Source organism: Entelurus aequoreus, linkage group LG11 (genome assembly GCF_033978785.1).
Source record: "Entelurus aequoreus isolate RoL-2023_Sb linkage group LG11, RoL_Eaeq_v1.1, whole genome shotgun sequence".
NCBI lineage: Eukaryota > Metazoa > Chordata > Actinopteri > Syngnathiformes > Syngnathidae > Entelurus > Entelurus aequoreus.
In genome coordinates, this window is record NC_084741.1 from 74,040,585 (window position 1) to 74,065,845 (window position 25,261).

Consider the following 25,261-nt stretch of genomic DNA (forward strand, 5'->3'; position numbering starts at 1 on the left):
TTCTGATCAAAGGCAGTCTTTATTACCTTTCTTCAATTTTAAAAGTCTCTGGAGATATTCCTTTAATTATTACCTCCTGCTTCGATTGAAAGTCCAGTTTAGAAAACTGTTTTATTTTAGATATGTAATCCTCCATGGTAAAAGTGCAAGCAAACAATTGCTGCTCATGCTTGCTGCTTGTTGTCTTCTTCTGCAGCACCGGTCTCCTGCAGTACTGGTAGTCGCAAGAAGGATCACTAGCGCCCTCTACCACCAGGAGGCGGGAGTCATTTAATGACTCATATTTGACCCGGCGGAAGTGCCAAGCATGCGCTAATTATTTTGCGAAACGAGTTTGACCCGGCTGTAATTCTAGGCCGGCAAATACTATATTCCTGGTGCCAATTCAAGAAAATACGGTACACCACATTCAAATCAACTAATCCCCAAAGTGGTGTTGGCTTGAGATTTCTCACACGGATCAAAACAGCCACTTTTGATGAATGATGATAAACTTGTGGAATAATCCCACCTTGATGGCAGTCGTGGCCCGTGTACCCGGCAAGGCAGTCGCACTCTCCGCTCACATGGTGGCAGCGGTAGGACCCACCGCAGGACGGGCAGGACGAGCTGCACTGCTGGCCGTACGTGCCGGCTCTGCACTCTGTGAGGGCAGAGAGGACAGTCCTCAGACATACTGTATACCCACTCGCTAGGACCGAGCACAGGACAGAAATATGGCCACTCAGGGTGTGGTTAGGACTCACTGTTCTGACAGCTGACCCCCCAGTAGCCTGGACCGCACACGCACGCTCCTGTTTCCCGCACACACCTGTCGCTGTTGGGACAGTGCTTGGAACAGGTGTGGTTGCAGTGGCGCCCCCACAGGCCCTCTGAGCATGGCTGACTGCAGCGCGGGCCTGGCCATGGAAACAAACTTGATTCTCTGCAGAGAAGGCAGACTCCACCTAACTCACCCCACCAGCCTGGCAGGCACTGGCACTTCCCCGTGGTGGCTTGGCAAGCGTCGGCGTGGACACAGTCGCACCTCTTCAGGCAGCCGGGCCCAAACCAACCCACCTGCACGCGTGGAACAAAGACATTTTCACCAAGAAGTGGATTCAAGCTTCAAAGTACCAGCTGCTACATTTGCTGCCATCCTGTGGACAATGTGAGTAAATCAGTACTTAGGGTACTTATATGACACAATCCAAACAACCTTCCCTAGTCATGGTGCAAAAAAACAATGCAACTAACATAAAGGTCAACAAACTGCTCACTAAACATTGTGGATGTTATCAACAACATCCAAACACATTTTAAATGACACCCCTTTTTAATCCATTAGAGTGCATGATGGGAAAATGTAAAACACTTTCTCTACACTTGTCTATGTTTGGGGCATTTTAGCTGCTTGATATTGATTGAATCAGGGCCGGCCCGTGGCATAGGCCGTATAGGCAAATGCTAAGGGCGCCGTCCATCAGGGGGCGCCACGCCAGTGCCACAAATGTTGGAGGAAAAAAAAAAAAAAAAAAAAAAAGTTGGTGCTATTATTTCTAAATACAAAAAATAATCCCACGTTAATTAAAATGCAAAGTAAAGCCTATTTAATAGAAATATTATTCGTTACAACATTACGCCCCCCCCCCCCCCCTCCCTAGCACGGTGCACCCCCTCCCTTCCTGTATCATTCATGACTCTTTTTGGACTCACCACATCAAAAAAAATCAACACAAGATGTCAAAACGGCCAAAACTGTCAGGTGCCCAGGGAAGAAAAAAGAGAAAAGAAGAGGAGGAGAAACGAGAAAAAGACAAGAGGTAGCAGGTAGGTAACGTTAGCCTACATTAAATTATTTGTCTGTTACAGAATGTGATAGTAACCTGGCTTTTTAGCATTACGCTAATGCTACGTGATTCGGCAATTGCTAATCAATAAATAGCTAGTTATGTTTTAATGTCGGGTTAATATTGTGGAGGGGGCTAAATTGTTATGGAAAATAATAATGTAACGTTAGGTAATTACAGTACTCCCACCTTACATTCCTCAGGGACATTTGTATTAGATCTTTTAAGCAGGTGTTTTTTGTTTACATTGTTATTGCCTTCTGGTTAGCTAATGTTTGCCCTGCAGGTAATAGTCACTTTTCCACCCCTTTATATATTAGGTATAGTTGTAAGCCTAGTTGTTAAAGTGCACATCATTAATGTTAATTAAGCAATATCACATGAGAGGGAATGCTGTTTTTTAATTTGAGCACTGCTGTGATTCGGTTAAAGATAATCATAACATAACATTCTCATATAATATGTTAATTTGCTTTCTTTAAGTAAAAAAAAAAGGTCAAAGACAAAAGCTATTCGGTTTCTTTGTGAGTATATACACTTCACTGCCCGATGTGGTGGGGGCGCCACCTAAAATCTTGCCTAGGGCGCCAGATTGGTTAGGGCCAGGCCTGGTTAGAATAATTAGGTATAACCCTATATCACACAACTCTTATGCTTAAAGGCCGTTGCTATAGTTAGTATCAATTGTGCTGAAGTTGTACTTTTCTATCTGTGCAAAGAGACAGCCGGCAATCCAAAAGATTGCGAGTCGTCTGGTATCAGTGTTGTGTCCAGACTCGGCCTGCGGACTGCCAAGGCCGAACATCGAGTACCGTGACGCAGACACAGGACGATATCACGAGTGTCAGCACATTTGCATTTCATTAACAGACATATATTGTGTCCAACTGGCAGGCTTTGTACTACAGCAAGTTTTAATTGTGATGAGAGCGGACTTTTTGGAAAAATATGATGAATAATATAATAAATAATACCTGGGATTTATATAGCGCTTTTCTAAGTACCCAAAGTCGCTTTACATGTAGAAGCATACGTATTTCACAGGGGAGGAAAATACACTACTTTCCCCCTCCCCCCCCCCCTCACCCCCCAAGCCTCACCCCCCTTTCTGTCAGCTCCTTGTCGATGTTTATGTTAGTGGACTTTCCTTATTTGATGTTTATTATTGTAGCAATATGGTTGTTAAAGTCAAGGAATTTTTTGTGATTTCTGATCCTTTTTGAGGGCACCACAGTGACTTGTGTGTGTGCGCGTGTTGTCAGTTTAGCTTGTTAATGAACAGAAAGTTGATCCATCAGCCCTTGTTATGATTGTTTGATACACGGTACTTTATGTTGGGTTCAAGTGTACAGACCTTCACTAAAATATCCAGGTTGGAACCAATTATTGGTGTTTACATTGTTTTCTCACAAAGAAATTTGCTTCAGTCCACAAACTTCCAAACCCTGTTGAAGAAGCTAACCCAAGTTGGTAAATGGAGCTTCCACTAATAAGTTGCCAACTCACCGGGCATGACTGCTCGCAGTGCGCCCCCTGCCAGCCGGCTGTGCAGGTGCACCATCCATCCGTCGGCCTGCATTTGGCCCCGTTGGCACACTGACAGGTGGCGTTGCAGCCGGGGCCCCATGTGCCCTCCGAGCAGGGGAGCGAGCAGTCTGGTCCTCGCCAGCCTGGACACAATTGATGGTGAGCGCCGTACAACAAGCTGGAGTCCACAACAAGCTGGAGTTCACAACAAGCTGGAGTCCACAACAAGCTGGAGTCCACAACAAGCTGGAGTCCACAACAAGCTGGAGTCCACAACAAGCTGGAGTTCACAACTAGCTGGAGTCCACAACAAGCTGGAGTCCACAACTAGCTGGAGTCCACAACAAGCTGGAGTCCACAACTAGCTGGAGTCCACAACAAGCTGGAGTCCACAACAAGCTGGAGTCCACAACAAGCTGGAGTCCACAACTGGCGTGTTCACCTTCTTTGCAGAAACACGCCCCATCAATGGGTGAGCAGTCCACAAAGTTCTTACAGGAACATTCCAGAGAGCAGTTTTTGCCGAAGGTGCCACTTTTACAAGAAGTCTGGCAGTGAACATCCTGCAAACATCACAAACATTCAATTAGAAACTGCACAGGAGCTTGTCAATCATATTCTCTTGTCCTTGCAGCTTGTCCTCATCTACATACACTATCTACATACTTGTACACTATCTACATACATGTACACTGTCTACATACATGTACACTATCTACATACTTGTACACTATCTACATACACGTACACTATCTACATACATGTACACTATCTACATACTTGTACACTATCTACATACACGTACACTATCTACATACATGTACACTATCTACATACATGTACACTATCTACATACATGTACACTATCTACATACATGTACACTGTCTACATACATGTACACTATCTACATACATGTACACTATCTACATACACGTACACAATCTACATACATGTACACTATCTACATACATGTACACTATCTACATACTTGTACACTATCTACATACTTGTACACTCTCTACATACATGTACACTATCTACATACACGTACACTATCTACATACATGTACACTATCTACATACACGTACACTATCTACATACATGTACACTATCTACATACTTGTACACTCTCTACATTCATGTACACTATCTACATACATGTACACTATCTACATACATGTACACTATCTACATACACGTACACAATCTACATACATGTACACTATCTACATACATGTACACTATCTACATACATGTACACAATCTACATACTTGTACACTATCTACATACACGTACACAATCTACATACATGTACACTATCTACATACATGTACACTATCTACATACACGTACACTATCTACATACATGTACACAATTCATTCATTCACTTAAGTGTTATTTCACATTTGAATGAGGTGCCAACAGTGAAATCTATTTAGTATATATAGAAACTCTTTTATATGACAAACAATCCCCCCAATTGTCCATTGTGAACTATAATAATTGTCCATTGTGAACTATAATAATTGTGCATTGTGAACTATAATAATTGTGCATTGTGAACTATAATAATTGTCCATTGTGAACTATAATAATTGTGCATTGTGAACTATAATAATTGTGCATTGTGAACTATAATAATTGTGCATTGTGAACTATAATAATTGTCCATTGTGAACTATAATAATTGTGCATTGTGAACTCTAATAATTGTCCATTGTGAACTATAATAATTGTCCATTGTGAACTATAATAATTGTGCATTGTGAACTATAATAATTGTCCATTGTGAACTATAATAATTGTCCATTGTGAACTATAATAATTGTCCATTGTGAACTATAATAATTGTGCATTGTGAACTATAATAATTGTGCATTGTGAACTATAATAATTGTCCACTGTGAACTATAATAATTGTGCATTGTGAACTCTAATAATTGTCCATTGTGAACTATAATAATTGTCCATTGTGAACTATAATAATTGTCCATTGTGAACTATAATAATTTTCCATTGTGAACTATAATAATTGTCCATTGTGAACTATAATAATTGTCCATTGTGATCTATAATAATTGTGCATTGTGAACTATAATAATTGTGCATTGTGAACTATAATAATTGTCCATTGTGAACTATAATAATTGTCCATTGTGAACTATAATAATTTTCCATTGTGAACTATAATAATGACCTCAATAACAAAAACATTCCACATTTAAATCAATTGTCAATAAATGAGTTACATAGTCAAATATCATTCTAAATAATGGATATGTTTTATTTGACACACAATGGACAACTTTACAGATATGTTGGAATTTAAAAAATGAAAAATAATTATTTATTTCCCTTGAAACAAGGACAACGTGTTCTTTAAACTAAGAATAAGTAGTCATATTTTCATTAAATATCATTTAATCAAGTTGTGTTTGTTTTTTTCAATAAATTATTCAATGTATGAAAAAATGACATCATCATCACTGTATATCCAGGTGTACTCTGGCATTGTTATTCAATGTATGAAATAATGACATCATCATCACTGTATATCCAGGTGTACACTGGCATTGTTATTCAATGTATGAAATAATGACATCATCATCACTGTATATCCAGGTGTACTCTGGCATTGTTATTCAATGTATGAAATAATGATACCATATATCCAGGTGTACACTGGCATTGTTATTCAATGTATGAAATAATGATACCATATATCCAGGTGTACACTGGCATTGTTATTCAATGTATGAAATAATGATACCATATATCCAGGTGTACACTGGCATCGTCCGCTGGCGCCATCGCACACGCCGCCATTGACACACAGGCAAGGCTCTTGGCAGCCGTTGCCATAGAAACCGTGGGCGCAGGTTTCGTTGCAGTATAGCCCCGCCCAGCCTGCTTGGCACGTGCACTCGCCTTTCATCGGGTGGCAGCTGAAAGACAACAGCCAAGTTGATAACTTATGTCTCATTTCACCTCCATCTTCATGTCTTATGTCTCATTTCACCTCCATCTTCATGTCTTATGTCTCATTTCACCTCCATCTTCATGTCTTATGTCTCATTTCACCTCCATCTTCATGTCTTATGTCTCATTTCACCTCCATCTTCATGTCTTATGTCTCATTTCACCTCCATCTTCATGTCTTATGTCTCATTTCACCTCCATCTTCATGTCTTATGTCTCATTTCACCTCCATCTTCATGTCTTATATCTCATTTGACCTTCATGTTGATATCTTATGTCTCATTTCACCTCCATCTTCATGTCTTATGTCTCATTTGACCTCCATGTTGATATCTTATGTCTCATTTCACCTCCGTGTTTATATCTAATGTCTCATTTGACCTCCATGTCGATTTGTTATATCTCATTTGACCTCCATGTCGATTTGTTATATCTCATTTGACCTACGTGTTGATGTCTTATTTCTCATTTAACCTCCATGTTGATGCCTTATGTCTCATTTGACCTACGTGCTGATGTCTTATTTCTCATTTGACCTCCGTGTTGATGTCTTATGTCTCATTTGACCTCCGTGTTGATGTCTTGTGTCTCATTTGACCTCCGTGTTGAGGTCAAATAAGATATTATGTCTCATTTGACCTCCATGTTGATGTCTTATGTCTCATTTGACCTCCGTGTTGATGTCTTATGTCTCATTTGACCTCCATGTTGATATCTTATGTCTCATTTGACCTCCATGTTGATGTCTTATGTCTCATTTGACCTCCGTGTTGATGTCTTATGTCACATTTGACCTCCGTGTTGATGTCTTATGTCTCATTTGACCTCCATGTTGATATCTTATGTCTCATTTGACCTCCATGTTGATGTCTTATGTCTCATTTGACCTCCGTGTTGATGTCTTATGCCTCATTTGACCTCCATGTTGATATCTTATGTCTCATTTGACCTCCATGTTGATGTCTTATGTCTCATTTGACCTCCGTGTTGATGTCTTATGTCACATTTGACCTCCGTGTTGATATCTTATGTCTCATTTGACCTACATGTTTATGTCTTATGTCTCATTTGACCTACGTGTTGATTTCTTATGTCTCATTTGACCTCCATGTTGATGTCTTATGTCTCATTTGACCTCCATGTTGATGTCTTATGTCACATTTGACCTCCATGTTGATATCTTATGTCTCATTTGACCTCCATGTTGATGTCTTATGTCTCATTTGACTTCCATGTTGTTGCAGTATGTCTCATTTGACCTCTATGTTTATATCTTATTATGTCTCATTTGACCTCCATGTTAATGTCTTATGTCTCATTTGACCTCCATGTTGATATCTTATTATGTCTCATTTGACCTCCATGTTGATGTCTTATGTCTCATTTGACCTCCATGTTGATATCTTATTATGTCTCATTTGACCTCCATGTTGATGTCTTATGTCTCATTTGACCTCCATGTTAATGTCTTATGTCTCATTTGACCTCCATGTTAATGTCTTATGTCTCATTTGACCTCCATGTTGATGTCTTATGTCTCATTTGACCTCCATGTTGATGTCTTATGTCTCATTTGACCTCCATGTTGATATCTTATGTCTCATTTGACCTCCATGTTGATGTACAGCACAATGGTGTCATGTAAAATTAAAACACACACACACACACACACACACACACACACACACACACACACACACACACACACACACACACACACACACACACTCACACACACACACACACACACACACACACACACACACACACACACACACACACACACACACACACACACACACCACACACACACACACACACACACACACACACACACACACACACACACACACACACACACACACACACACACACACACACAGGTGTGGTGAAATCAACCTCTGCATTTGACACATTCCCTTGTTCACCCCCTGGGAGGTGAGGGGAGCAGTGAGTCATTTTGGTGATTTAACCCCCAATTCCAAGCCTTGATGCTGAGTGCCAAGCAGGGAGCTCATTTTTACAGACTTTGGTATGACTTTGAACTCACCACATACCCCCTCAGGGGGGACACTCTAACCACTAGGCTTATTAATATTAAATACAGTAGTGTAGTAGACCTAAGTATTCATTAAGTACCACCATAATGACAACATTAAATACAGTAGTGTAGTAGACCTAAGTATTCATTAAGTACCACCATAATGACAACATTAAATACAGTAGTGTAGTAGACCTAAGTATTCATTAAGTACCACCATAATGACAACATTAAATACAGTAGTGTAGTAGACCTAAGTATTCATTAAGTACCACCATAATGACAACATTAAATACAGTAGTGTAGTAGACCTAAGTATTCATTAAGTACCACCATAATGACAACATTAAATACAGTAGTGTAGTAGACCTAAGTATTCATCAAGTACCACCATAATGACAACATTAAATGCAGTAGTGTAGTAGACCTAAGTATTCATTAAGTACCACCATAATGACAACATTAAATACAGTAGTGTAGTAGACCTAAGTATTCATTAAGTACCACCATAATGACAACATTAAATACAGTAGTGTAGTAGACCTAAGTATTCATTAAGTACCACCATCATGACAACATTAAATACAGTAGTGTAGTAGACCTAAGTATTCATTAAGTACCACCATAATGACAACATTAAATACAGTAGTGTAGTAGACCTAAGTATTCATTAAGTACCACCATAATGACAACATTAAATACAGTAGTGTAGTAGACCTAAGTATTCATTAAGTACCACCATAATGACAACATTAAATACAGTAGTGTAGTAGACCTAAGTATTCATTAAGTACCACCATAATGACAACATTAAATACAGTAGTGTAGTAGACCTAAGTATTCATTAAGTACCACCATAATGACAACATTAAATACAGTAGTGTAGTAGACCTAAGTATTCATTAAGTACCACCATAATGACAACATTAAATACAGTAGTGTAGTAGACCTAAGTATTCATCAAGTACCACCATAATGACAACATTAAATGCAGTAGTGTAGTAGACCTAAGTATTCATTAAGTACCACCATAATGACAACATTAAATACAGTAGTGTAGTAGACCTAAGTATTCATTAAGTACCACCATAATGACAACATTAAATACAGTAGTGTAGTAGACCTAAGTATTCATTAAGTACCACCATAATGACAACATTAAATACAGTAGTGTAGTAGACCTAAGTATTCATTAAGTACCACCATGATGACAACATTAAATACAGTAGTGTAGTAGACCTAAGTATTCATTAAGTACCACCATAATGACAACATTAAATACAGTAGTGTAGTAGACCTAAGTATTCATTAAGTACCACCATAATGACAACATTAAATACAGTAGTGTAGTAGACCTAAGTATTCATTAAGTACCACCATAATGACAACATTAAATACAGTAGTGTAGTAGACCTAAGTATTCATTAAGTACCACCATAATGACAACATTAAATACAGTAGTGTAGTAGTAGTGTGTCCGATGAAGCCCCGCCCACTTGGCCCTCACCTGAGTGTGTGCTGGTCCTGGCAGAGACAGGTGCGCTCGCAGTGCATGCCGTATTTGCCGTGAGTGCACATCCTGTCCTGGCAGTTGGGGCCGCTGAAGCCGGGCTCGCACAGGCAGCCTCCGTCGATGTTGTAGCAGCGAGCGCCGTTAGCACAGTCGCACACGCCCTGGCAGTCCTGGCCGTACCTGCCCACCGCACACTCCTCGCTGCACCTGAGGTGTACCAGTCACAAACATAGCAATCATCAAATACACGATCATTTTGAATCAAATATGATACATTTTGAGCAGACAGCATGGATATCAAATGTTAGCGTATTGGTACTGTATCATGAGAGATGCAATACAGTATTGGTACTGTATCATGAGAGATGCAATACAGTATTGGTACTGTATCATGAGAGATGCAATACAGTATTGGTACTGTATCATGAGAGATGCAATACATTGTTGACATAATGTTTATGACCTTTTTGTATGAAGTGTCAACAACACCCAGCACTTTGCAATGTTGCAAAACTTTTTTTTTCTTTTTCTCAATGTATCTATTTTTTTCATGCGCAAATTTAGCAAAACAGAAATCACATAATCTTTATTTTTTACATCGTATTTTTCAATGTTTTATATTATCAATTTAGTGCTGAAAATCTGAATTTCCCCTCTGGGATTATTCAATGATTTATATTCAATACAGTGTTATGATTTCATTGTACAATCAATGTTTATATCAGGGGTGTACAAAGAGAAACTAGATCATTTTTTAATAACTTGTGGGCACAATCATTAGCATGCTAATAAATTAGCATGCTAACTTTTTGATCATTTTGAAGGTATGCATCTCAGCGTCATATATTTTGTCACCTGACATCTGTTAGCATACCAACATTAATATGCTAGCATTTTTAAAAATGTACTTTTGTAGGCCTCCGTTATAATTTGGTATGCATGCTAGCATTTAGAAGAAATGATTCAGGTACACACCTCAGAGAAATATATTTTGCTACTTGACGCATGCTAGCTTTTTTAGATCATTTAACACCAAAAGTCTCAATCAATCAGGTACACATTTAGTTGACATATTATAGTGCAGTGGTCACCAACGTGGTGCCCGCGGGCACCAGGTCGCCCGTAAGGACCAGATGAGTCGCCTGCGGGCCTGTTCTAAAAAAAAAAAAAAAAATTTAAAAAAAAATAAAATAAAATAAATAAATAAATAAATAAATAAATAAATAAAATAAATAAAAATAATTAAATCTACATAGAAAAAACACAATATACACTTTCAATCAGTGCATCAACCCAAACAACCTCCCCCATGCACACTCATCCACACCCACTCACACAAAAGGGGTTATTTCTTTCTGCTACCAATATTCTGGTTCCCACAACATAGACAACACATCTGCAAGGGACACAGTCCCTGAACACAACATAGACAACACATCTGCAAGGGACACAGGCCCTGAAGCACACATGATTGTATAGGCTGCTGGTCCACTAACATTTTCATTAATTACTATTTTTTATGTAATTATTTTTATATTGTTTTACTTTCTTTTTTATCCAAGAAAATGTTTTTTATTTATTTATCTTATTTTATTTTATTTTTAAAAAAAGGGCCTTATCTTCAACAGACCAGGTTGTCAATGAAATTAGATTTGTTTAAAGGGTTTTTTAAACCAGGCCCAGTCCAGATAATGTCCAAGTCGGACTCAGCAACACACACCTTCATTCATGTACACAGAAAAAAATTAGGGAACACAACAGATTGCATATAATTTATAAACAAAATTACATTTTCAAAATAAGCATTTATGTACAGTCCAGATTATGTCCAGGTCACTCAAATTAGGGAACACAACAACAGATATCATATCATCTATAAACATAATTATACTTTCAAAATAAGCCTTTGAGGACTTCTCATCTTTTTTTTAATGTTTTTTGGCATCATTATCGTTTTCAACCATGTAACTTTCTAAAGTTAGAAAATACTGAATAAATGTTTTAAAGAAAGTAATACTAAGTGAATATCTGTTTTTGGCCTTAAAAATAAACCTTTTACCGAGTACTATAATTAAATGGACTAAATCATGATTGTCAATGAACTCTCCTAAAATAACAGAAACCACATTAAGCTTCATAAACAAACCAATCCTTAAACACATTTTTTCAACTTCCACCCAAAACAAAGACACAATATGACAATACCAAAACAAATGCAGGGTGGATTCAGGCTCCTGACAACAAAATGGGCAATCATCTGACTCTGTCATATTCCATAATTTTAACATTTTCCCTGTGGGTAAGAAGTTATAAATCATTTTAATTTGAAAATAACGATTTTGCACATCGATAGTGGTTTTATAGATTAGTTTGAATATGGCATCCCATGGCAACGGGCAGTCAAAAAAGTCCTCCCATTTTCCATTTGTGTTGTATGAGGCAGCCTTCAAAGATTTCTTTATTAAATAAAAATTATATATTTTTCTATTTATTTTAGTTCCTTTTTGCCAACTAGAATTTCTTATTAGAGGTTTACAAACTAATAATTTAGTAGTTCCATAATTAATTATTTGTTTCCATCTTTTCCCAATTACTCCAGTTAGTTGATAAAATGAAAAGCTTGAGCAAGCATCACCATACATAGCTCTAAATTCATCATACTTCATAATCTTACCATTCTCATTGATAATATCATTGACAAAAATGATTCCTCTTTCAAACATATTTTTCCAAAAGAAAGGCTTTCCATCTATTACAATATTAGAGTTCATCCATATTAACTGCTGCAAAATATCGTCTCTTTTTTCTGGCACATAAAATTGAAAACACCACTATGAGTGGATTGTTTCCTTTATGAACCCCGCCATGTTTCCCAGCAGACTCTCTGGGAGGGGATCACTTGTAAAAAAGGATACAATTTCTTTTGATACAGTACATGTTTTTTGTCCAACAGGACATTTGTGTACCACTCAATGTTTAAATACATCTTTGGAACAATTGATGCTTTTAAAGACAGACACATAGCTTCAAGGTTGAGAAGTTTCAAGCCCCCATATTCATACTCTTTGTACAAAACCTTTCTTTTAATCTTTTCTGGTTTGCCGTTCCAGACAAAATCGAAGACCCTCCGCTCATAAATCTTAAAAAAGTTTTGTGATGGAGCTGGTAATGACAAAAACAAATAAATAAATTGAGGAATAATTAACAAGTTGGCAATAGACATTTTACCATACAAGGTTAGGGATTTCCCTTTCCATAATTGCATACTTTTGTCCAGCTTTCTTAGTCGATTATCATAATTTACTGAGCCTAGATCTTCCAGATTTTCTGGGACAACAACACCAAGTATGTTAACTGGTCCATCTGTTCACAAAACAGTCACTTTGCATTCCATTCGAAAGGACGTTCCCTTTAGATTTCCGATCCTTAACATTTTACATTTATCATAATTAAGCTTAAGGCCAGATTGCTGTGAAAATATGTCCAAAAGATTAAGAAGGTTCCGCAAACAATGAGGAAAAATCTTATCTTTGTGAATCAGCCTTTTCTGACATGAACTTCATCAAGAACAAACACAGAACACGCCTCACTGATGCACATCTGCAAGACTCACTCAGAGTTGCAGTGTCAAGTTACACACCAGAGTACAACACACTAGTTAACAGCATGCAATGCCAGGCTTCCCACTAACTGACAAAGAAACAGAAAACAGATTTGGTGTCCAGTTCAAAGTGTGACATGATTTAAAAATTTGAGAGTTGACTTTTGTATTTTACATGAGTTATTATTTGTACAAACATGGTGCAAAGTAATTCATGATTTGTTCAAAAATGTTAGTGGCTAGCTAGTTTAAATGGGATATTGTGATTTCACAAGACTGTCTTAGAAGTGATCATTTGAAAATGTTCAATTTGAAAAATGTGCACTTAGAGAAAATATAAAAATAAAGTGTTGCATATTGATATTTATCTGTTTCTATTTATATTTATTGTGAGAAATCATTAAGATGATCAGTGTTTCCACAAAGATAAATATCATTAATTATTAATAATAACAGAGTTAAAGGGGAATTGAGCAAATTGGCTACTTCTGGCAATTTATTTAAGTGTGTATCTAACTGGTAGCCCTTCGCATTAATCAGTACCCAAGAAGTAGCTCTTGGTTTCAAAAAGGTTGGTGACCCCTGTTATAGTGTGTACACACAACTATACACATTAGGTACACATTTAGTTGACATTATAGTGTGTACACACAACTATACACATTAGGTACACATTTAGTTGACATATTATAGTGTGTACACACAACTATACACATTAGGTACACATTTAGTTGACATATTATAGTGTGTACACACAACTTTACACATTAGGTACACATTTAGTTGACATTATAGTGTGTACACACAACTATACACATTAGGTACACATTTAGTTGACATATTATAGTGTGTACACACAACTTTACACATTAGGTACACATTTAGTTGATATTATAGTGTGTACACACAACTTTACACATTAGGTACACATTTAGTTGACATATTAGTGTGTACACACAACTATACACATTAGGTACACATTTAGTTGACATATTATAGTGTGTACACACAACTTTACACATTAGGTACACATTTAGTTGACATATTATAGTGTGTACACACAACTTTACACATTAGGTACACATTTAGTTGACATATTATAGTGTGTACACACAACTTTACACATTAGGTACACATTTAGTTGACATATTATAGTGTGTACACACAACTTTACACATTAGGTACACATTTAGTTGACATTATAGTGTGTACACACAACTTTACACACCTGTTCCCAGTAAAACCTTTGGCACATTTGCAGTGTCCAGTCTCAGGGTGACATTTTCCTCCATTGTGGCAGACACATTCCTGGGCACAGTTGGCTCCGTAGCGTCCCTCAGGACAAAACTCCGTGCAGACGGAACCCTTCAGAGAGGAAAAGATGTCCAAGTTTAATGACTCCAATTGACCTTGGACTGTTTGATTTGGGTAAGAACATTGATTTAGTTTAGTCTCATTGGGAGCAAAGTGGAATGGTAAAGATTGCAAGTGTATTTCAAGCGTACCGTCCATCCAGGAGGACATGCACACACCCCTTTGCCCCTGCAGATGCCTCCATGCTGACAGGGACATCGCGCTGGACACTTCCTGGAGCACACCTTCTCACAACTGAGGACAAAACAAAGAATATAATACAACTTCATCTTCTTCTACTTTATAATCAACTTTGGGTTTTTTCGTACACGTAGAATTGTGACTTTGTGTTGGAAATAAACTAAAAGATGCTCACTCACACGACTAATTCAAATGATGACAGCTGCGAGAAGCAGGCCTGACGCACTAACCCTAACCTTAACCCTAACCCAGTCACGTCACTAACCCTAACCTTAACCCTAACCCAGTCACGTCACTAACCCTAACCTTAACCCTAACCCAGTCACGTCACTAACCCTAACCCAGTCACGTCACTAACCCTAACCCTAAACTGACGCATGCAGTCACGTCACTAACCCTAACCCAGTCACGTCACTAACCCTAACTCCTGACTCCCGCTCAAACCTTCCACCACCATAGGAGCTTGTGGAATGGAGTTATCCTTTTCCACCACAGGGGGGCGACATCAGCTTGTAGTCATGCTCAGACTCCAACGTGAAAGCTTTGAATCAGTTGGTAATGACATCTGATCATCAGTATAGACATGTGATCATCAGTATAGATATCTGATCATCAGTATAGACATCTGATCATCAGTATAGACATGTGATCATCAGTATAGATATCTGATCATCAGTATAGACATCTGATCATCAGTATAGACATGTGATCATCAGTATAGACATGTGATCATCAGTATAGACATCTGATCATCAGTATAGACATGTGATCATCAGTATAGACATGTGATCATCAGTATAGACATCTGATCATCAGTATAGACATGTGATCATCAGTATAGACATGTGATCATCAGTATAGACATGTGATCATCAGTATGGACATCTGATCATCAGTATAGACATGTGATCATCAGTATAGACATGTGATCATCAGTATAGACATGTGATCATCAGTATAGACATGTGATCATCAGTATAGACATGTGATCATCAGTATAGACATGTGATCATCAGTATAGACATGTGATCATCAGTATAGACATGTGATCATCAGTATAGACATGTGATCATCAGTATAGACATGTGATCATCAGTATAGACATGTGATCATCAGTATAGACATGTGATCATCAGTATAGACATCTGATCATCAGTAATGATGTCTGATCATCAGTATAGACATGTGATCATCAGTATAGACATCTGATCATCAGTATAGACATGTGATCATCAGTATAGACATGTGATCATCAGTATAGACATGTGATCATCAGTATAGACATGTGATCATCAGTATAGACATGTGATCATCAGTATAGACATGTGATCATCAGTATAGACATGTGATCATCAGTATAGACATGTGATCATCAGTATAGACATGTGATCATCAGTATAGACATCTGATCATCAGTATGGACATCTGATCATCAGTATAGACATGTGATCATCAGTATAGACATGTGATCATCAGTATAGACATCTGATCATCAGTATGGACATCTGATCATCAGTATAGACATGTGATCATCAGTATAGACATGTGATCATCAGTATAGACATGTGATCATCAGTATAGACATGTGATCATCAGTATAGACATGTGATCATCAGTATAGACATGTGATCATCAGTATAGACATGTGATCATCAGTATAGACATGTGATCATCAGTATAGACATGTGATCATCAGTATAGACATGTGATCATCAGTATAGACATGTGATCATCAGTATAGACATGTGATCATCAGTATAGACATGTGATCATCAGTATAGACATGTGATCATCAGTATAGACATGTGATCATCAGTATAGACATGTGATCATCAGTAATGATAGTTTGATGGCGAGTAGCAGCGTTTGCCGCCAGGCTCCGCCCACCACAAATAGCTACTGACTGATTGAACACTTTAGGGTGTTATTGCATTTGTACCAATTCTGATCAAGATGTGAATTTGTGGAGCCGGGTTATAAATGTTGAACATTTGTGGCAAACCCCAGTTTGGCACCATGCCCACATTGGTAGGCAACATTCCTTCGCAATTGATCATCGCCCGCATGTCTGGCAGCTGTCATTTTAACTCACTTGCTAAAGTACAAAGATTTTGGCCAAAAAATGGCTGACGGAAATCGATATGATCGACTTCCTGTATGGAGTTTAATTTGTGTATTAATTACGAAAGCTTCTATTAAACACTAAATTGATATAACTGAATTTTTTGCGTTTGAATTTTGTGAACTGAATTTTTTTTTGGACATCAAATTATGCTGACAATCTCAATGAACAAAATGTGTGTTTAAAAATGTAGTGTTTTCAAATTCAGTGTAAAAAAATCAGTGTATAAAAATTAAGATTATAAAAATGTCAGTGTAAAAAAATTATTTCAATCTATAAGAATTTTGTGTACAAATTGTCAGTACATAAAAAAATCTGTAAAAAAAATTCAGCGTATAAAAATTCAGTCTTAAAAAAATTCAGTGTATAAAAAATCAGTGTAAAAATATTTCAGTGTATAAAAATTTTGTGTAAAAAATTCAGTGTTAAAAACTTCAGTATATAAAAAAATATTTCAATTCATAAAAATGTTGTGTAAAAATTGTCAGTATATAAAAATTCAGTGTTAAAAAATTCAGTATATAAAAAATCAGTGTAAAAAATTATTTCAACGTATAAAAATGTAGTGTAAAAATTGTCAGCGTTTTAAAATCCAGTGTAAAAAAATTCCGTATACAAACATTCAGTGTATAAAAATGGTGTGTTAAAAAGTAGAGTATATAAAAATATTTCTTACAAGGTGCCGGTGAAAGTGTCGCGGCACGAGCACTCCCCGCTGGCTTTATCGCACCTTCCTCCCGTCCCACACTTGCACTTCTGCACACAGTTCTTGCCGAAGGTGCCGGCGGGACAGGCTTCCTCGCAGTAGCGTCCGATGTAGCCCGGCGGGCACTGACACGCCCCCTTGCCCGGATCGCACAGGGCGCCGTTCTTGCACTTGCACTGCTGACCGCAGCGTGGACCCCACTGCTTGTCGCCACAGGCTGAAGGGAGGAGGAACACTTTTCAATCCAAGACTTACACAAATCACATTCCAACCTTTTGAGTATATTTATCATTTCTTGCTTTTATATCAAGCCACCAAATTGGCTGATACCGGGTAATGATCATGTTGAATCAAACAGTACAATATTTTCATACTTGGCAGTTCAGTTGCAGACTTGGCACCGGCTTAAGTACTTGGCGAGTAAACAAGCACTCAAGTCGGACTGCCCCTCCATGCCAACAACAAAGTATGCCTGAGAGAAAGCGTTCCAAAGTACAGTAAGGCTTCACATTTCAAACTGCGCTAGCTCGATGCTAACTTACATTGGATATGTCCTATTCATGCCACTGATTAGCATTAGCAATTTTACATGGCGACTTGAACACCTTCAAAATGATAACTAAGATGCGAGTACAACACTCACAGTATTGGACGTATACTGCAGTGTAACACGTGTAAGAAACAAATAGTTTACACTTCTTTGAAAAATAGGTAGAATATGCTTTGAAAATAGGAAAACCTGCACGGTAGTAAAGCTGCAATATGTGAAGCACGATATGGCAAGTAACGACTGGAAACACTTTGTCGGGCTCAGCAAAAGACGAAAAAAAATCATTCACAAGAACACACATTTTTTTATGCATTCTAATTTGTAATCATCTAAGATGGCCAACAATACTCCGTTTACATCTTGTGACCTCAATAGCGATATTGTCATTATAGGCGCTAACGCTGAGGAACTACTTTTAGTGATCACAGAAAGCTAACTAACTCATACGGACATATTGATCTGCTGCATCACCTCAACGTTGGTGAAAGTTTTTTATTTATTTTTTTATTTTTTATTTTATTTTTTTTATTTTATTTTTTTTATTTCAAACAACATTTAAAAAAAAACACAAGATACACTTACCATTAGTGCATCAACCCAAGAAAACCCTCCCTCCCCCATTCACACTCATCCACACTCATTTACACAAAAGGAGCTGTCTCTTTCTGTTATTAAAAAAACAACAACTTCTGGTTCCTACAGTATAGAACAATACAGTCTGCAAGGGATACAGTCTTTAGAGCACACATGATTGTGTGTGGTGCTGGTCCACTAACATTTTCACTAATCACTATTTTTTATGTAATTGTTTTTAAATTTGTTTTACTTTCAAACAAAACAAACAAAGGACCTTAACTTCACCAGACCGGATTGTCAATAAAATCAGATTGTTCAAAAGGGTTCTTAAAACCAGGTCCAGTTCAGATTACGTCCAGATCGGGCTCAGCAACACACACCTTCACCCATGTACACCAAAAACCAGGGAACACAACAGGTTGCATACAATCCACAAACAAAAATACATTTTCAAATTAAGCACCCATGTACAGTCCACATCACATCCAAGTCGACATACCTTCATTTATGTACACTTCAAATAGGGAATACAACAACAGATTGCATATCATATATAAACAAAATTACATTTTCAAAATAAGCCTTTGAGGACTTCCCATCTTTTTTTATGTTTTTTGGCATCATTATCGTTTTGAACCATATAATTTTCTAAAGTTAAAAAATACTGAATAAATGTTTTAAAGAAAGAAATACTAAGTGAATATCTGTTTTTTGCCTTAAAAATAAACCTTTTACCGAGTACTATAATTAAATTGACTAAATCATGATTGTCAATGAACTCTCCTAAAATAACAGAAACCACATCAAGCTTCATAAACAAACCAATCTTTAAACACATTTTTTCAACTTCCACCCAAAATGAAGACACAATATGACAATACCAAAACAAATGCAGGGTGGATTCAGGCTCCTGACAACAAAAACGGCAATCATCTGACTCTGTCATATTCCATATTTTTAACATTTTTCCCGTGGGTAGGAAGTTATAAATAGTTTTAATTTGAAAATAACGATTTTGCACATCGATAGTGGTTTTGTAGATTAATTTGAATATTGCATCCCACGGCAACGGGCAGTCAAAAAAGTCCTCCCATTTTCCATTTGTGTTGTATGAGGCAGCCTTCAAAGATTTCTTTATTAAATAAAACTTATATATTTTTCTATTTATTTTAGTTCCTTTTTGCCAACTAGAATTTCTTATTAAGGGCTTACAAACTAATAATTTAGTAGTTCCATAATTAATTTGTTTCCATCTTTTCCCAATGACTCCAGTTAGTTGATTAAATGAAAACGCTTGAGCAAGCATCACCATACATAGTTGTAAATTCATCATATTTCATAATTTTTCCATTCTCATTGATAATGTCATTGACAAAAATGATTCCTCTTTCAAACATATTTTTCCAAAAGAAAGGCTTTCCATCTATTACAATATTAGACTTCATCCATATTATTTGCTGCAAAATATCATCTCTTTTTTCTGGTACATAAAATTGAAAACACCACCATGAGTGGATTGTTTCCTTTATGAACCCCGCCATGTTTCCCAGCAGACTCTCTGGGAGGGGATCACTTGTAAAAAAGGATACAATTTCTTTTGATACAATACATGTTTTCTGTCCAACAGGACACTTGTGTACCACTCAGTGTTTAAATACATCTTTGGAACAATTGATGCTTTTAAAGACAGACACATAGCTTCAAGGTTGAGAAGTTTCAAGCCCCCATATTCATATTCATTGTACAAAACCTTTCTTTTAATCCTTTCTGGTTTGCCGTCCCAGACAAAATCGAAGACCCTCCGCTCATAAATATTAAAAAAGTTTTGTGATGGAGTTGGTAATGACAAAAACAAATAAATAAATTGAGGAATAATTAACGAGTTGACAATAGATATTTTACCATACAAGGTTAAGGATTTCCCTTTCCATAATTGCATAATTTTATCCAGCTTTCTTAGTCGATTATCATAATTTTCTGAGCCTAGATCTTCCAGGTCCTCTGGGACAACAACACCAAGTATGTTAACTGGTCCATCTGTCCACAAAACAGGCACTTTGCATTCCATTCGAAAGGACGTTCCCTTTAGATTTCCGATCCTTAATATTTTACATTTATCATAATTTAGCTTAAGCCCAGATTGCTGTGAAAATATGTCCAAAAGATCAAGAAGGTTTTGCAGACAATGAGGATTGGGGCTTATAAAGAAGCTTGTATCGTCTGCATACATTGTTATTTTACTTTCAATATTATTATTACTGAGCCCTTCAATATTTTTATTCAATCTAACTTTAATCGCCAATATTTCCATAGCAATAATAAATAAGTATGGAGACAAAGGGCACCCTTGTTTTAGACCTCTTAATAGAGGTATTGTCCCAGAGATGTATCCATTATTGATAATTCTACAATTAGTTTTATTATATAGCGTCTTGATCCAGTGTAATACGGAGTTGCCAAAATTGAAAAAAACTAAGCTTTTACAAATAAAATCCAAGCTAATTTTGTCAAAAGCCTTCTCCAGGTCGGCTACAAAAATTAATCCTCTTTTATTTTCCATATTATAATTCTCTATAATTTCTAATAACTGTGTAATATTGTTTCCTATATTTCTTCCTTGTAGGAAGCCTGATTGATCTTGGTGAATAATATTTGACAAAACAGACTTAAGTCGTGTAGCCAAACATTTTGCCAGGATTTTAGCATCATAACACTGCAGTGTTATTGGTCTCCAATTTTTTAGATGAACTGGGTCTTTATACTGACCATTTATTTCCTGTTTCAATAATAAGGAAATAAGACCTTCTGTTTGAGTGTTGGACAAAAAACCTGTCTCATATGAGTAATTAAAACTAGAAAGTAATGGTTTCTTAAGATCTTCATAAAATACTTGATAAACCTCAATAGGTATTCCATCTAATCCTGGGGTTTTCCCTGGATGAAAAGATTTAACAGCTTCCACAAGTTCTTCCTCTCTAATGAGGCCTTCACATGAATGGCTTTCTTCCGAATTCAATTTTCTTTCATAATTTTCTGGAAAAAAAGTTGTAGTTTCAGGAGGGATTACTGGATTAGAAAAAATGTTTTTAAAGTAATTTTCCATTTCTTTCAACAATGTGGTGTGTGTATCCAATACCTTTCCATTTGTTTTAATAAGCTTGGAAATGTTCTTTTTAGAACGATTTTTTGTTTGGATATTTAAAAAGAATTTTGAACACTTCTCACCTTTTTTCATCCAGACTGCTCTGTTGCAGTCATAACTTTTCAATAATTGTTTTTCAACTAAATCCGCTAACTCCTCTTGTTTGGCTGTAAAGGTATTCAGTTGCTCACTAGTTAGATTATCATTACTGTCAACGTTGGTGAAAGTTAATTGTGGATGATGAATCATGTCTCTCGCCTGGAGAGTAGAAGTTAATTGTGGATGATGAATCATGTCTCTCATCTGGAGAGTAGAAGTTAATTGTGGATGATGAATCATGTCTCTCATCTGGAGAGTAGAAGTTAATTGTGGATGATGAATCATGTCTCTCGCCTGGAGAGTAGAAGTTAATTGTGGATGATGAATCATGTCTCTCATCTGGAGAGTAGAAGTTAATTGTGGATGATGAATCATGTCTCTCATCTGGAGAGTAGAAGTTAATTGTGGATGATGAATCATGTCTCTCGCCTGGAGAGTAGAAGTTAATTGTGGATAATGAATCATGTCTCTCACCTGGAGAGTAGAAGGTTGTGACCATAAACTTTCAATTCAACTTAGACGCCGTGTTGGTGTTGACAAGAAAGACACGAAAAGACGCTTGTTGTGTTTACAATATAACTGCACGGCACAGTTATATTATGAGAAACTCACTGTTCAAAATATTTTATTATTGAACAATTAACATTTACTACCACATGAAGACACACAAAGGAAAATGAGTACGGTTGAGTACTGGACTTGGAAATTCAAATGAGAATGGTAGCCATGCTTAAATAGTGACCCTTGACCACAATGACTCTAAAAGCTTGTAGAAGGTTTTTCCAGAGGAGTGTTACAGCTACAAAAGTTAGGATTGCTTTGAGATTTCTAACGCTCCACACCCCAACACGTTTGGTTCTTTAGGTGTGCAATATTTACAAAGGATGGCCAGAATGTAATACAAGATTCAAAAGAATAATTGTGACGTTTGATATGCTCAGACCTTCCAGTAAAACTCCTCCTTCTAGTCCAACTACAATAATGCAGTCGACTATTTGTTTTTTCTAGCTTGGCACTTGAACAGTCACACTTCCTTCATGCACCAAGAGTTTGGACCCTAACTCCACGTCTGGTTAGCACATGGTGATGTCATGGAAAACACTTTTTCTCAAAAAAAGACTGGATTAGTGACACAAGAAATCTGCATGTTTAGCCACAGAGAAATGAAGAACAGAACACAAATTGAGCTTTTGACTGGCCCAGACCTGAGAGTGGTCTCAGCAGCAAGAAGATTTGACTGGCCCAGACCTGAGAGTGGTCTCAGCAGCAAGAAGATTTGACTGGCCCAGACCTGAGAGTGGTCTCAGCAGCAAGAGGATTTGACTGGCCCAGACCTGAGAGTGGTCTCAGCAGCAAGAAGATTTGACTGGCCCAGACCTGAGAGTGGTCTCAGCAGCAAGAAGATTTGACTGGCCCAGACCTGAGAGTGGTCTCAGCAGCAAGATGATTTGACTGGCCCAGACCTGAGAGTGGTCTCAGCAGCAAGAAGATTTGACTGGCCCAGACCTGAGAGTGGTCTCAGCAGCAAGAGGATTTGACTGGCCCAGACCTGAGAGTGGTCTCAGCAGCAAGAAGATTTGACTGGCCCAGACCTGAGAGTGGTCTCAGCAGCAAGAGGATTTGACTGGCCCAGACCTGAGAGTGGTCTCAGCAGCAAGAGGATTTGACTGGCCCAGACCTGAGAGTGGTCTCAGCAGCAAGAAGATTTGACTGGCCCAGACCTGAGAGTGGTCTCAGCAGCAAGAGGATTTGACTGGCCCAGACCTGAGAGTGGTCTCAGCAGCAAGAGGATTTGACTGGCCCAGACCTGAGAGTGGTCTCAGCAGCAAGAAGATTTGACTGGAGATAGAAATAGAATAGAAAGTACTTCATTGATCCCTGGGGGAAATTGAGCAGGAGATCACAAGAAATGAAGAACAGAGCTGAGAGTGGTCTCAGCAACAAGAAGATTTGCATGGAGATCACAAGACGGACGCTCACACAGGGCTTGGGTTTCAGTCGCACGACTCAAGAGGTCCACCGGGAGGTGTTTTGGGACATTGGCATCATGTGATAGTCCATGAAGAGGCTCAGTTCTCTCAAACTGAGGAAGGTTTCCATGGCCACCTCAGGGAATGTTCTATCTTTCAATCATAGCTAATCGTTGTCCACAACAATAACAGCCTGTAAAAACTGTCCCAGGACCCCCAACTTTTTTTTTCTAAAGCCGCTGCTCCCAAAAGTAGATCTAAATTTGGCTTGGCACCGAGGTGGGAGGGGCCTATCCCCAGGTGCATGTCTTTGGAGGTGGGAGTAAGCCGGAGTAGAACCCACGCAGTCACAGGGAGAACATGCAAACTCCACTCAGAAAGACCCAGAACCCGGGGATCGAACCCAAGACCTTTGTATTGTGAGGCACATGCACTAACCCCTGTTCCACCGTGCTGCTCCTAACAAAACATCCTGCCACCGATTTTAAGTATGTCAATATAAAGAATCAATGTCATCACCCACTCAAATGTTCAAACTCTTCATTTTAATCAAATGTTATTAGTATATCTAACCTACTTACAGTTTAACAGATTAACAACCTTGTCAAATGATATGAGTTAATGTGTTAACCACAAAATATTCTAATTTATTTAACACATAAACCTTAGGCTCAGGTCAGGCTAACTAGAAAAATAACTAGCCATACATTCTGCATAAGAAGAGACTCATAAATAAATCATGCATTTTTTTGGACATACAATCATTTAGTGCTAAAATAAATAAACAATAAATAATAATACAAATGTTTAACTAAACTGTCAAAAAAATTAAAGTGCAAATAAAAACAGCTTCAGAACTTTAGTCATCATTTTTGCACTTGAGAAAATATGACTTTGTTTGATATTGTCATTACTGCCACAAGTGGTGGAAAAGTGTATAACAGCTGAGTAGCGCATGTACAGGTATATTTAGGGGGAGAACAGGTATATTTAGGGGAGAATAGGTATATTTAGGGGGAGAACAGCTATATTTAGGGGAAGAACAGGT

The 25,261-nt window shown here is 37.6% G+C and overlaps 1 protein-coding gene across 2 annotated transcripts in view; it reads right to left on the bottom strand.

Moving 5' to 3' along the window:
• LOC133660465 (platelet endothelial aggregation receptor 1-like) overlaps positions 1 to 25,261 on the bottom strand; it is a 618,594-nt gene that overhangs the window by 30,916 nt on the left and 562,417 nt on the right. For both annotated transcript variants that reach the window (XM_062063981.1, XM_062063980.1), the window contains exons 14-23: positions 17,847 to 18,093; positions 15,000 to 15,102; positions 14,723 to 14,859; positions 9,888 to 10,100; positions 6,131 to 6,305; positions 3,799 to 3,919; positions 3,336 to 3,499; positions 957 to 1,059; positions 747 to 899; positions 512 to 643 (exon numbers count right to left, since the gene is read on the bottom strand). In XM_062063981.1, the coding sequence (XP_061919965.1) occupies positions 512 to 643; positions 747 to 899; positions 957 to 1,059; positions 3,336 to 3,499; positions 3,799 to 3,919; positions 6,131 to 6,305; positions 9,888 to 10,100; positions 14,723 to 14,859; positions 15,000 to 15,102; positions 17,847 to 18,093 (1,548 nt within the window). The remainder of the gene's footprint in view (positions 1 to 511; positions 644 to 746; positions 900 to 956; positions 1,060 to 3,335; positions 3,500 to 3,798; positions 3,920 to 6,130; positions 6,306 to 9,887; positions 10,101 to 14,722; positions 14,860 to 14,999; positions 15,103 to 17,846; positions 18,094 to 25,261) is intronic.